Source organism: Gouania willdenowi, chromosome 24 (genome assembly GCF_900634775.1).
Source record: "Gouania willdenowi chromosome 24, fGouWil2.1, whole genome shotgun sequence".
NCBI classification, from domain to species: domain Eukaryota; kingdom Metazoa; phylum Chordata; class Actinopteri; order Blenniiformes; family Gobiesocidae; genus Gouania; species Gouania willdenowi.
Window position 1 is genome coordinate 10,797,395 of NC_041066.1, and position 14,990 is coordinate 10,812,384.

At 36.7% G+C, this 14,990-nt stretch overlaps 1 protein-coding gene across 1 annotated transcript; it reads left to right on the top strand.

The window, feature by feature from the left end:
* Positions 1 to 640: 640 nt before the first annotated feature.
* LOC114457720 (nuclear receptor subfamily 2, group E, member 1) lies at positions 641 to 9,087 on the top strand. Its single transcript, XM_028439748.1, has 9 exons — positions 641 to 719; positions 3,262 to 3,407; positions 3,816 to 3,903; positions 4,972 to 5,207; positions 5,442 to 5,588; positions 7,214 to 7,310; positions 7,410 to 7,559; positions 8,475 to 8,580; positions 8,840 to 9,087. Exons 1-9 carry the CDS (start codon positions 662 to 664, stop codon positions 9,000 to 9,002), a joined length of 1,191 nt encoding a protein of 396 aa, XP_028295549.1. The 5' UTR covers positions 641 to 661; the 3' UTR covers positions 9,003 to 9,087.
* The last annotated feature ends 5,903 nt before the right edge of the window (positions 9,088 to 14,990 follow it).

Sequence of the window (14,990 nt, forward strand, 5' to 3'; positions counted from 1 at the left end):
TCTTTTGCCCTCCACAGTGAATCTAGATCCACGAGCAAGGCACTTCACTTTGCGCTCACATACTCCCCTCACACGCCAGTGACGTCAGCTCGGAGTTTGGAGTAGAAAGCCAAGTGGATGAAGGAAGTAGAGATCTCCACCCTCCAGCCTCCCCCGGCACTTCTCATGCATATTACTGAGGCTTATTCGCTAAACCTGCAACACTGCAAAGTCACGTCGTTCGGTGGCTTCACCGAGCTTTCCACCTGTCAGCGTGCGCATTATTTTTGCTGCGCTTTTTCCACCACTTTTTCCTGGCGGTGTCAGGTGCGCTCCGGGCTGCGTTGCCTTTTCCAAACTCCAACTTTTACGCACCGGCTTTTTGCCCCCGAGCTGGAGGCGCTGCTCGAAGCCGCTGCTGCTGCCCCAAGGCTCGGGTCCGATTCATCAGAAATTGCGCTTGAAACTGCGCTGACGTCATGAACAACTTCATCAGAGGTTGTTGATGTCACGTTCAGTTTTTCAAGTTGGACCCAGGACTGTATATTTCTCACTGGCGACAGAAAAACAACAACAAACCACCAGCTGCTGTATTCTCGCAGATTATTAAAATTTATTTTCCGGGGAGCCAAAAGAAATTCAAAAAGAGTTGGATATTTTTCCCATCACATCACATCACATCATGAGCAAGCCCACAGGATCAACAAGTGGCTGTTTGGATATCCTGAGTGTCAAATCAAGTAAGTGCCTCTGCCAGAGCAACAGGCCTTTCTCTATATACACATTACAAATACACAAGTCAAATCAAGATGAAGCGTGGCAGAAAAAAATAAAATAAAATAGTTAAATTTTCAGCAAAATTACACACTAAGAATGAGTTCTGTCATTTTCCTCCACAGTGTGAGGCGTAAATGTCCAAAATCATATATCAATAAAAAAAAAGGCATATCTGTGCTTACATTAAAATGTTAAAATCAGAAACCTAAATTCGTATTTTTCTCCTAACATGAGGTTATTCCAGTTTGATGCCACTTGTTGCCATATAAATTACTTCTCGTTTATATTTTACATTTGATAAGGGAATCTTTAAAATTGTATCAATTGTTTAGATTTTCTTAAAATTATTTACAATATATAAATATATAAAGCCAGAAGTGTGTTAATATTTTTTCTTTTCTTTTCTTTTTACGTGACTGCACATTTTTCTGCTACTGTATCACGACATTCGAGATTTAACTTTTTTTTAAAAAAATTCGTTGTAATCTAAATTAAAAAAATTTTAAAAATCCAAAAATAATTTCTATATATGCATTATTTTATTTTGCTCAAATAATTTGTGTTATGTCTCCGCTTTTTTTTGTTTTCTTCCTTAAATCATGTTGGTATTTTACTTGAAGCTTAAAAATGAAGAAAAAAAAAAAAATATCACTGTTTTTGCAACTGCTGCTGAAAATAGATTTTGCTTATATTTTTACTTGTATTATTATTTTTTTGGTATTTATTACTATATTGCTTTTTTCTATTTCTGGTTTGTTCTGTTGTTGTTGTTTTTCTTTCCCCTTGTAGTTTTCAAATTCTTATAATAAACACAAAAAAAAAATTACCCGAAACAAAATGCAAGCGCAAAAATAATTTATTTAACACGTTTATAGAATAATCACGATTAAAGCTATATATGTCAAAAAGATAAATAATTGGCACAGTGCAGATCTACGTTAAAGGTGGTCAGAGGACTCTTTTTTTTTTTTTCACCCTGAAGTGAAAATTCATCCAGGTCCTTTTTTCCCTTCTTTAAAAAAAAAAAAAAAAAAAAAAAAAAAAACCTGATGGTGATTACGGTAATGGGGGATGCCATATAATTATGGCACACAATGGAGACGCATTGGACCCCCACAGAGGAAAGTTAAATGCATTTCCCCCTTTCACAACAAATTTCTGCGTCGGTTTATTTAATTGACTTAAAATATCGCTGTCCATTTATATTAAATACTCCCAACTTGCACAATTATAGGATTAAATTAAAAAAAAAAAAAAAAAATCAAACCCTATCAGATTGTGTTTCAGGAGCGCGTATTATAAATAACCCATATACGTGGATTAAACAAAACAAAAGATATAATTCAACGTTTAACAGAAAAACTGAAATGTAATCTTAACGTTTTTTTACGATTAACAAAAAAAAAAAAAAAAAAAATCATCAAAAACACTGAAAATAATTTGCAGTGCTGACTTTGACGTTATTTTAAAATGATATGTCTATTTGAAATTGCATTTACGCAGCCCTGGGCGACAGTTCAATCCCACATGGGAGTCTGATTCCTCGTAAACAGCCAATTGAAGTCCCATAACTCTCCCCTGAAGTCATTGTTTCTGCTGGCGAGTAGTTATTCCCATGCTACCCTTTTTGACGGGTCACTGGTGAATCAATGAGCAGGTGGCAAAACGTCAGTGTAATTACATAGACGGCTTTTCCCTCCAGAATAAAAAAAAAAAAAAAGGGAGTCCCTCATATGCATACAAATATACTCCTTTTTAAGCACATCTGAATACAAATACTACATACAAAAATCACATTTTTCATCTACACCGGGGTCGATTTACATACACTTCATTTGAGTTGGTGAAACGAGTTGGTGCGCATTATTCTCATGGTGCAGTGTCACTCCCTAATCCTGGGGCCTATAGACCTGCGGGATAAAGCAGCTGTCGAGTCCCATTATGAAGTGGAGTTGGCAGCTTGTCGAGATCCAGGCAGTCAGACGAGGTTCAATGGGGGAAAATCATTAAGTTAACACTTTCCCCTAATGTCTCCATTGTGCGCCCTGGGGACATTGTTTTTAGAAAGCTCAGATATGACGCTTCCCACCGGACTTTATTCTGGACATGTGCACAGTTGAATTCCCATGGTCATGGTCGGATGAAGCGTGAGGCGTTGTCCAGTGAGGGTGTGTGTGTGTGTGTGTGTGTGTGTGTGGGGATATCATTTGTGGGACAATTTGTTCTGTAAATATGAAATAAAATGCTTCTGTTGTTGTTATATTCCAACAAACGCTTTTATTTACAATATTTCACTCAATTTGAAATTAAAACTACGATTAAAAGTTTGCAATAATCCAAAAACTGTCCCATAATTCATATCTTTTTAACTTTTAAAACCCCTTGAAAAAAAAAGGGAAATAATTTACCATTGGGCCCCATCTCAATTAAATCTGACCTGAAAGGCTGCCAGTGTCTCATAGTTCAGTGAGCATGCCATCTAATTGACATCTGGGCCTCTCCTAGGTCGGATCCTGGACATCCCGTGCAAAGTGTGTGGTGACCGCAGCTCAGGAAAGCACTACGGGGTTTACGCGTGTGACGGCTGTTCGGGCTTCTTCAAGAGGAGCATCCGCAGGAACCGGACCTACGTGTGTAAATCTGGCTCACAGGTGAGATCTCATCATAAAATGTATTAACTATATATCCAAAGTAAAATATATATATATAAAAATCAACAAACACTATCAACTGTAAGCGTTAAAGCAAGAGTTGGTCCACTTGCTCTCCAGTTTACGCACAGGATGCGAACTTTTACGCATGGAGTTGCCTCCCGTTCATCCCAATGCGATTACTAATTGAGTCATTCCTGCGCCAGGAATTCTGACAGACATACAGGACACATGTATAAACTCAGTCTGTTCTCAGCTGCAGGGCGCAGCGTCATAGTACAAGATAATGGGACACCCTCTCACCTGAAGAATGACCACCTAAGATGAACAAATTACAAGCAGCTTTATTCTGTGTAACCGATCTCCTTATTCTCACCCCTCCTTTTATCCTGTGCTTCTCTCTAACAGGGTGGCTGTCCTGTAGATAAAACTCACAGAAACCAGTGTCGGGCGTGTCGTTTGAAAAAGTGTCTGGAAGTGAACATGAATAAAGACGGTGAATATTTTTAAATTTTTATTTTATTTTATTTTAAAAAAAGAAGGCTTTAGTGCAGTGGTTCCCAACCTTTTTTTTTTAGATTATGATCCCATTTTTTTAAATCAAGAATTTCCTTCTAGAATGAGTTCTTAATTGTGTTTGTTATACAGTATTACAGACAAAAAAAGTAGCCAGGATATATATTTGATTTTTTAAAAAAAATATTCTTGCTGCAACTAGAAAGGCAATTACAAAAGCTTGGCTGCAGCCAGATTCACCTACACAACAAGACTGGATCCGGATTGTGGTAAACATTATGGAAAAAAATTATAGGCTGAAAATATAATGAGCAATGGAAAAAGTGGAAGGTGTTTAATGATACCATTGAAGTTAATTAAAAATGGCAATATGGGGGTTTATTTGCATGTGGATATTGCAACAATAATTTTTTGTGTTTGTAAATGTTCTTGACAAATGAGAAATATATATATATATATATTAAAAAAAAAAAGTAGCCAGGATTAGGATTTTTTATTCTTTTATTTATTTATTTTTACTGCATTTTAAATAAAATTACAACTAAAACTACATAATATAGATTGTGTTTTAATTTGAAAAAGAATAATTAAAAAATCTGTATTTAAAAAAAAAAAAAAAAACCATTATTTACTAGACATTTCAGGTGACACCTCATGGGGTTCCGACCCCGAGGTTGAAAAACTGTTAGTGCGTATGTGACTCGAATAGAAAAGGACATTAAGGCTGATAATCAAGACCCTAATAAGTTGATAATTACCTGTTTTCTGTTTGTTTAAAGAGCTTTTATTTACACTCTGTAGGGATGCTAATTAATTAAAGCCCATTACTGCCTTTTGTTTTGTTTTCTCTCATGCAAAACGTCAACAACCCGAGTTCCTAATTAAATAAAAACAAAAAACAACAAAAAAAACATCCAGATTTAAACATTTAAGCTAAAATAATAATAATAATAATAATAATAATAATAATAATAATAATAATAATAATAATTTAAGTAAATACAAATAAGATGCAATCACTCATTCTATGTGCGCGCTTATTCCACAGCTGTCCAACACGAACGGGGTCCCAGGACCTCTACCATCCGCAAACAGGTGGCTCTTTATTTCCGGGGCCACAAAGAGGTAAACGGCTCTTCGACCCACTTCCCGGGCTCCTCGCTCCCGGGGCCTCCCTTCTTCACCACCGTTACGCAGCTGGAGCCGCACAACTTGGAGATGAGCGCAGTGGCCACGACACCCGAAAGACAGGCCATCGTCGCGCTGGCACAGCCCACTCCCAAGGTATTTCATTCTATCACCGCTTATGGATTTGATTTTAGGACTTTAATACTATTATTGGATTACAGATTTATTTATTTCCTGCAGGGGTAGAAGTTGACATTTTTGTCGAAAATCGGCTCAGATTTTCTACTTCAAATCCCTCTATGATTATAAAAACCTGGAATTTGACCTTTCACACCTCACTATGGTTTTGTCTTTAATTTTAATGATTATATTCTGTCTGTTTGTCCACAGTATCCTCATGAGGTCAGCGGCACTCCGATGTACTTGTACGAGGTGGCGACAGAGTCCGTGTGTGAGTCTGCTGCGCGCCTCCTGTTCATGAGCATCAAATGGGCCAAAAGTGTCCCTGCCTTCTCCACGCTCCCATTATCCGACCAGGTAACCAAAACCACTGCCTTTTTTTTCTTCTCAATAACAATTTACACTTTTAAGCCAATAGTGTTTCTCAAATGGGGGTACGCGATGGCACTGGGGGGTACTTCAGAGGGACAGAGTGGACTGTTAACAAATCATATTAAGTTTCATAATGTTTATTTTTTAGTTTAAAATGATACTCATAATAATGATGATGAAAATGTTCTCGATTAGAACATGAACTTGAAAAACAAAATTAAAACTATAGAAATAAATCTATTCAGGAAAAAAACAAAATACTGTTTCATTCAATTGATTTACAAAATTAGATGATTTAAAATGTGTGTCATCACTCATTGATTCCATCATTTTGCTCAATTTTTTTCTCTTCATAATATCCTGAGCAAACTCTTGTAATAAAGGGGGTACTTGGATTCAGAAATAAGAGAAATGGGGGTACTTGAGCCAAAAAAAAAGTTTGAGAACCACTGGTGTGTAACATTATAGCCTGCATTTTAACTAAAACATGTGTATCGTCTTTGTAATAAATATAAATATACACTTTATTTAGATTGTAAAGTCAAATATCAAAATGTTTTTTCTAAATTAAAATTAAAAAATGTAACTGAGCTCTAGTCATAATAATATTTTTTGATTGGGATAAAATCCTGGTCACTTTTGTTATTGTTGCTTAAGATCACTAATACCACCAATGTGTCCTTAATATGTTTAGATCAACTTTCCTACTGAATAAAATGATGTTTGTTTGGTTAAACATATTTATTTGGCCTGATGTGACTGTAACTAAGTTGAGTTATAACTTTATTTAAAACAGAAATGCAAATATCGGCCCGGGGGCCACATGCAGCCCTGGGTTTCATTTCGTGTGGCCCCAAAGTATATGCACAAAATGACTCCAAAACAGCAAAAGCACACAACATTGTCTTTTTAACATACAAGATTACACAAAAATGCAGAAAAGGACAACCAAAAATAGACAAATTTAGTCAAAAAAGACATAAAAGAAAAAAAAAAAAAACGAGGATAAACAAAAATGACAGCAGATGTACACATACTGACTTGTGACGTACAAAACCACGACCAAAAAAACCAAAAAAGCGACAACAAAAATACACAAAATTACACTAGAAACACGCAAAAACTATTTTACAAAATGCACAAAATAATTCCAACGACAAGAAACAGAAAATTACATTAAAATATTGAAAATGACGGAAAACATAGACACATAACAACAACTAAAATAGATTATCGTATTGTTCCCAGTATTAATTATTAATTGGATGATATTTGAATATTGTGGTCCTCAGATTATACAATCAACTTTTTGTGATCAAAGTTATCCATCTCGGATTTAGAGTAAATGAGATAAATTCCAGAATTAAACGTCAATCCTGATTATGTAATAAAAACACCAAACTTGTGAAGGTGTTAAACATTGGTACATAGACCTTAACTAACTTTGAGGAAAACTATAGGCCATCATTGGGGCCAAATTAGATGCTCTAAATGGCCAGATTTGGTCAGCTGGCCTTGAGTTTGACACAACCGATAAGGGATTACATTGAATTGAAGAAACAATTGCATAATTTATGATGATATTAAATATATGTATATCTGTTTTTCAGCTGATTTTGCTTGAGGATGCTTGGAGGGAACTATTTGTCCTGGGCATCGCGCAGTGGGCCATCCCTGTGGACTCAGCCACTCTTCTCGCTGTTTCTGGTAAATGCTGCACAAACTTGGACAGTGACTCAGTTTGATATATGTATATATATATATAAATATATATAAAACGTGTGTTTATTTACTTACATTTAAAAGGGCTGAACACTGAAGCCACAGAGTCTCAGCGGATGAATAAGATCCTGTCGGAGATCCAGGCGCTCCAGGAGGTGGTGACCAGGTTCAGACAGATGCGGCTGGACGCCACAGAGTTTGCATGTTTGAAATGCATCGTCACATTCAAAGCTGGTGAGCGCCTTATCGAATTCAGAACTTCAAAACAATGTTCTAAAGAAAAGGAACTTCAGAAAAAAGTTTTTTTTTTTTTTTTTAATTTAAAGTGGAATTCACAAATGCAAGCGGAAAAAGTAAAGAAAAAATATTTTTACCTTTAGAAAAGACAGGTTTATATGGAAGCCCATTCCCGCCAGTTAAAAAAACCCCAAAAACTTGGAAAAGTAATAATAATACAAAAAACTAAGTCACAATTATAAGAAACTAAGTCATAATTATGAGATACTTAGTCATAATTATGAGATAATATGAGATCATATTTACTGGCGGAATTAGCTTCCATAGGTTTGTATGGAAGCTCATTCCTGCCAGTAAAAAAACAACTAGGAAAAGTATAATAATAATAATAATAATAATAATAATAATAATAAATCTAAGTCATAATTATGAGATATGAGACAAGTCATTACTTAGTGTCTTATAATTATGACTATGTATGACTTAGACAGTAATTATGAGATAGTATCTCACAATTATGACTTTAATTTTTTTTTAATTTATTATTCTTTTTTAATTTTCCTGGTTTTCATTTTATTTCACTGGTGTTAATGGGCTTCCATATGTGTTTTTTTTTGTGTACCTTGTCTGCACATGCCATCGAAGGTCAACACTACATGTCGTGCACGACAGAAATGCATTAAATAAATGAATGTATTTTATTGCATATATATGGGGATAATATATAAAGAGAGGGCAGTGTTATACCTTGGTGAGGGGGAAGGGAACAGGGAAGAGGGAGTCAGGGTAGGACAATGGAAGGGGTGGGGGAGAGTCGACTGTCTTAAGGCAACAGTGCAACGTGATGCTATAGTTGACTTCCATATCTTCACGTTGCTTAAATATTACACTCTCGTCTTTTTCACATCACAGTTCCCACGCATGGAAACACTGAGCTGAGGAGTTTCCGCAACGCGAGCGCCATCGCTGCGCTACAAGATGAAGCACAGCTCACTCTCAATAGTTACATACACACCAGGTAACAACAACTCATCCATCCATCCATCTCAGAATGAGCTTGATTCATGCGTCTGTGATCAACTGTAGTCATGCCAGATTCATTATAAAGTTAATGAGGCAATAAGCCACTGGAGCCTCGTGTAATTTTACGCAGGTGCAACAGATAAACTGTGCATTTAAGTAGCAGGTGTGAGCTAATTGGATCTGCTGCCTAAAAGGCAGAGAGAGAGCGAGAGAGAGATGGCTCTGATGTGCTGTGCTTTGTGCTCTTCTTCCAGGTATCCGACTCAGCCATGTCGCTTTGGGAAGCTGCTCCTGCTCCTCCCTGCTCTGCGCTCAGTCAGCCCCTCCACCATCGAGGAGGTGTTCTTCAAAAAGACCATCGGCAACGTGCCCATCACCAGGCTCCTCTCTGACATGTACAAATCCAGTGATATATGAGCAGGCTGCAGCTGAAGGCCCCCAGTCAGCTCAACATCTCTGAACATTTGGAGCTGAACTTCAGGCTTTCTTGGCCTTAGACTTTCAAAACAAAAGAAAAAAAAAAAAAAAGACTGCCACATTGCCAGATCACCTAGCCTGTTCACAGTTACAGATTAGCATGTATCATTCTCATAGTACAGCCTGTGGAGAGAACCTGCCAGGAAAAAAGCTATATCTTCTTGAGATGTTTTCAAATGGCTTGACGACCAATACACTCTTTATTTTATTTTTTGCTGAATTCAATCCCAATGGAGTAAAGACCAAAAATATGAATTTAATGAACATGGAGGAGGAAACGAGCTGCTGTTCCTGAATCTGGTGCTGAAACCAAACGCACAGAGCAAGACGCGGAAAGGACGGACTGTAAAACTACTCATCTGATGATATTTGTCTGTGTCTAAGTGGCTGCTGTCCTGTTTGTGCTAATGTTGCCTTGGAAGCTGATCCTCGGGAGTTGATTTCATCCAATGAAAAAAAAAAAACGTTTTTTTATTATATCAAATCAGGGGTGTAAAACACATTTTAGTTCAGGGGCCAAATATAAAGAATAGTTTGATCGGGCAAGAGATTTTAGGCGGGAAAAAGAGCAATTTCAACTATAATTTCCCCAATTTTGCATTTCAACGTACAAATGATACAGAAAGCTGAAATATTCAAGCAATAAGTGACAGATATCAGTCCCTGTAGGATTTCATCTTTAAAATCTTATTGATTTTGAGACAAATTTTTTTCTGTTTTTTCTGTCTTTTTTAACTTACTGCGGACCAAAAGGGCTGGATTTGGCCCCTGGGCCTTGAGTTTGACACGTGTACTATAGTGTTATAAATGGGGCTGAAGCTGCCACGGTGAGGGGTTACCACAGCCATAAAATGGCTTCCATATTCATATTTTCAAGTTAAACACACCCAAAATGTTTCCAGAATTAAAAGTATCTCCATCTTCAAAGATATATTCAGCGTTTACAATTAAGTGAGCTGTGTTTATAATTTTAGAAAAAGCTTCTTTTTTAAAATTGAGATTAAATCCACTCCTGTGGACGGCGATGGCGTTGCTGACGATCACTTTCTGGCACCACACCCAGTGTCCTGTCTGAAGCACAGCGTTAAGATGTTTAGGTCAACTTTGTGAAGTTAGACACTAACACTGAATGAAATAATGTTCAGCACTTGGAGAAAAAATGTTACTGTGGCCTGTGATGTTTTATTCGGTTGTAAATCTGTGGCGTTATAACTATTTAGAGTTGTAACCACGAGAATAAAAGACACTGAATTCAACTGCTGTCATTTTATGCATGTGGGGGGGGGTAAAGGACCAGCTGGAGGTAAGTGTTTCTTAATGGGGTTCACAGAAAAGATGCGAGAACCTGCAAATCCATGTAGTCTTAACCACCAGAGATAAACATTTCAGTGTACTGATTATAACAAATTTATAAGAAAACCAATTATTAATATGTTACAGTTTCATTTATTCAGACAACTTTTTTCAGGAAAGTCTAAGGAAAGCATCAAAGCATAAAAAAAAACAACTCATAAGGATACAGTACATCAAAAGCAATCAGTATGCCGCTGAGGAAGACTTGAGTACATTTCAAAGTAAATTTCCTGAAAAAAGTAGTCTGAATAAATTAAACCTTAACATCTTATTTCAAAAAAGAAGATATAATGAACTTGCTGGAATCAAACCCAATTATTATCTATTTGTGCTCAAACATGTGGCCAGGCAGGCAGGGCTCATATCTGACATGTTTTTTGAGTTCCATCATTAAAACAAAATTAACAGATTTCTGAGAATGAAAACGCTCCAAATCCAACAATTATAGAAGAGATTTAATTTGCCGTAGTGAATAATGGCGTCAAGAGCGTCACAGTAAATATGTTTATGATGGTTGTCGGTTTGAAACCCAGCAGGTCAGCTGCTCAGGAGACAAGGCTACGTCCTGCATTTAAAGGCATTTCATCAATGCTCCGCTTTGTGTAAACCTAAAAACATTGAAAACTGCAACTGTAGGAATAAATAAAACAAACAAACTGTAGGAATAAAGAAACAAACAAACTGTAGGAATAAATAAAACAAACAAACTGTAGGAATAAAGAAACAAACAAACTGTAGGAATAAATAAAACAAAAACTGTAGGAATAAATAAAACAAAACAAACCTTAGGAATAAATTAAAAAAACAAACCTTAGGAATAAATAAAACAAACAAACTGTAGGAATAAATAAAACAAAACAAACCTTAGGAATAAATTAAAAAAAACAAACCTTAGGAATAAAGAAACAAACAAACCGTAGGAATAAATAAAACAAACAAACCGTAGGAATAAATAAAACAAACACACCGTAGAAGTGAACAAACAAACAAACAAACAACATGTAGGAATAAGTAAACAAACAAAATGTAGGAATAAGTAAACAAACAAAATGTAGGAATGAATAAACAAACAAAATGTAGGAATAAATAAACAAACTGTAGGAATAAATAAAACAAACAAACTGTAGGAATAAATAAAACAAAACAAACCTTAGGAATAAATTAAAAAAAACAAACCTTAGGAATAAATAAACAAACAAACTGTAGGGATAAAGAAACAAACAAACCGTAGGAATAAATAAAACAAACAAACCGTAGGAATAAATAAAACAAACACACCGTAGAAGTGAACAAACAACATGTAGGAATAAGTAAACAAACAAAATGTAGGAATGAATAAACAAACAAAATGTAGGAATAAATAAACAAACTGTAGGAATAAATAAAACAAACAAACTGTAGGAATAAATAAAACAAAACAAACCTTAGGAATAAATTTAAAAAAACAAACCTTAGGAATAAATAAACAAACAAACCGTAGGAATAAATAAACAAACAAACCGTAGGAATAAATAAACAAACAAACTGTAGGAATAAATAAACAAACAAACTGTAGGAATAAATAAACAAACTGTTGGAAAAAATGTGCTAATTATAATAGAGGAGAAAGCTTGCTGATACAGAAGAACTAACGTATGTCTTGCTGTGCTCCGTCATTGTCGCGGTCAGTGCTGTTTTTCTTTCCTCTGTAGCTGAAATTGGCTCGTCTCATCAGATTTAGTAAGTAAGTAAACTTTATTTGTATCGCGCTTTTCACAGACAGAGGTCACAAAGTGAAATTTAAAAACTATAAAATACACAATCATAAAAGCAGCTCTATTGGCTCTGGAATGCCTGTTTAAAAAACTAAGTCTTTAGCTGCTTTTTAAAAGTCTCTACAGAGTCAAGGGAGTGCGAGGACAGAGGAAGTTCATTCCAGAGACGGAGCCTAACGGCTTTAAAAGACCCGCCTCCTCGGGTTTTGTGACAGGTTCAAGGGACCATTAGCAGGTTTTGGCCTGAGCTGAAGTGCAGGGCTGGATCAGATCAGAGATATAATCCTGTCCATGAAGTCAGGACCAGAATTTTAAATTTCACTCTGAAGTCAACAAGGAGCCAATGGAGAGACTTCAGAACAGGACTAATATGGTCTCCCCTGTTGGTGCGATTCAGGAGTTTTGAACATACTGTAGTCGGGTCAGCTCCTTTTTTCAAATTCTATGTTTTCCACATTTCAATTTTTTTTCAGAAAATGTAGGTTTTCGACTCCTATGAAAAAACAAAATGAATAACAATTAAAAAAAGAAAACCATAATTAAACAGAAATGTGTCAAATTAAAAGTGTAATTTAAAACCACATGTAAACTACAAATAAAGGTAGATATAGATTGTACTGACATGGATTATTCTTACTTGTTACTTAATTGTTTATAATCATGTCATATTATTATTATATGACATGATTTTACATCAATTATATATAGCGCTTTTCTGGGTACTCAAAGTCGCTTTACAATGAAGAAAGCAGTGTTGGGGTTCGGCGCCTTGCTCAAGGGTACCTTGCTCAAGGACACCTTGGTGTATGAATGAGAGCAGCATTAATGTCACCCAATTTTCCCTTATGGATCAATGGTTTACTAAGTTTTGATCAACTTCATTTCAATTGTCCTGAGGATATTATTCTAGATGATTAGACACAAATAAATAGACACAAGATGCATCAGTTACTTCACCACCAGGGGCCAGAACATCAGAAGCTATCCAAGTTATCATGAACGTACGATGTTTCAGACTCTACAATCCCTGGAATCAGTCTCATCTACAACAACAACACAACTTGTTCCCACAGATCTTCTGTAGCTCTGATGAGAAGTTGTTCATATTAAACACTGAGCAGGTGAAGCTGGCGGAGGCTGCTCAGCCCCTCCCTCCCTGTTTGTAGCGCTTCACAGACACTAAAGTTAAGTGGGAACTGCTCGGCTCTGTATTGTGGAGCGCGTAATCAGTTGCATAGTTTTTCTGGAAGTTTAGTCGGTGTTGCGGGTGGTCGAAACGTGTTTAGGTCTTGAGTGGGGGGATGAATGCAGTGTTTTATTCACATTAAGTCAGTGGATACATTCGATTTTTCTCTGAGTTTAATTGGAGACTGTTCTCTCTCAGCCACTGCTTTACATGGGACAGGCAGTCCATTAACTCATTCACAGTCAGCCATTTTCAGAACGGCTACCCCTCTCACTGCCAGCAGAGCATTTTGACTGATTTTTAAAGACCCACAGAATATTTTGTACTATGGCGACCGTGGCTCAGGTGGTAGAGGGTCGTCTTCTGATCGAGAGGTTGGGGGTTCGATCCCAGTACCTGACTGTGTCGAAGTGTCCTTGGGCAAGACACTGAACCCTAAGTTGCTCCCAGTGGTCGACTAGCGCCTTGCATGGCAGTCCTGTCCCATTGGTGTGTGGATGTGAGAGTGTTTGGGTGAATGAGCTGATATAAATCACGTCCATTTACCATGACAATCTGAAATCTGAAATCAGATTCTAAAAGATTAGACACTCTATTTTCATCAAAAAAAAAAAAAAAAAAAAAAAAATTGTTCTAGCTTTGTTCTTCCGTAATCAGCAGTTGAATAGAGGCAAGTTTTACACAAATTGCCAGTTTCTGACAAAAAGCTGAGAAAAAAGGCTTTTTCTAAAAAACCTGTCAGTGCCTTTGAGGCAATTAATTTTTTTTCTTGCTTTAGTGACACCTCAACATTGATTTCCTTTTATAAAACATTGAGACCGGGCTTTTGATAGCAAAATGATTTCTTACTGTAATTTGGCCGTCCTCCAAGTCTCTCCCCCCGTCAGTCTCCACACACGCAACTTCCTCCTCCTCCCAGACATGCCGAGTGTCATCACTTGCCTCGGTTTTGTTGATCATTTTGTCTCACAGTGGCGACACTCAATAGTCCACTTAGTTTCACACAAGCTCTGGTCGAGTGCGCGCTGCTGGGAGCTTCACCGTCAACTCTTGTTGCGCCATTTTCTGTCTCGTAAACTCTTTTCCTCTTCCTCTAACCTCTGCCCATAACTAATCTCTCATCCAAAGGTGCGCTGCTGCCACCTACATGTCACAAATTACCTGATATTGATGAGAGAACTTTGTCACACTGTCTCCTAGCAACCCCCTTAAAAAAACACAATTGACGTATTTTTATGTCAATGGCAGCGAGCATTTGGATTTGAAAGGACATTTTTACTTCAACGGCATTGAGTGAGTTAAAGAGGTAAGTTTGTGGACTTTGGAGATTTTAAATGAGCAGTACAGTTGTATGTCATCCGCGAACAGGTGATAAGACATCACTGAACATCTGAATTATCTGTCCGAGAGGGAGAAGGTACAACAAAAACAAAAGTGGCCCTAGGACTGAGCCCTGTGGAACACCCCAGGAGAGTACATGACTGAATTGATAATTATTTGCACCTTTTTGATGTCACTGGTTGATCAAACAGACAACTAATCACACTATGTATTAATAAGAATTGAACGTGGTTGTGATTGGTAATGGTTAGTCACACCAAATAGGGATTATTTATCCTTTTCTTTTTTTTTTTT

What these genes read in the sequence shown, in the direction of transcription:
- LOC114457720 (XM_028439748.1), top strand. Translation starts at nt 662, where the DNA reads ATGAGCAAGCCCACAGGATCAACAAGTGGCTGTTTGGATATCCTGAGT. An exon ending in TGGCACAGCCCACTCCCAAG is followed by an intron (nt 5,208 to 5,441) that starts GTATTTCATTCT and finishes GTTTGTCCACAG; the next exon opens with TATCCTCATGAGGTCAGCGG. An exon ending in CACTCTTCTCGCTGTTTCTG is followed by an intron (nt 7,311 to 7,409) that starts GTAAATGCTGCA and finishes TACATTTAAAAG; the next exon opens with GGCTGAACACTGAAGCCACA.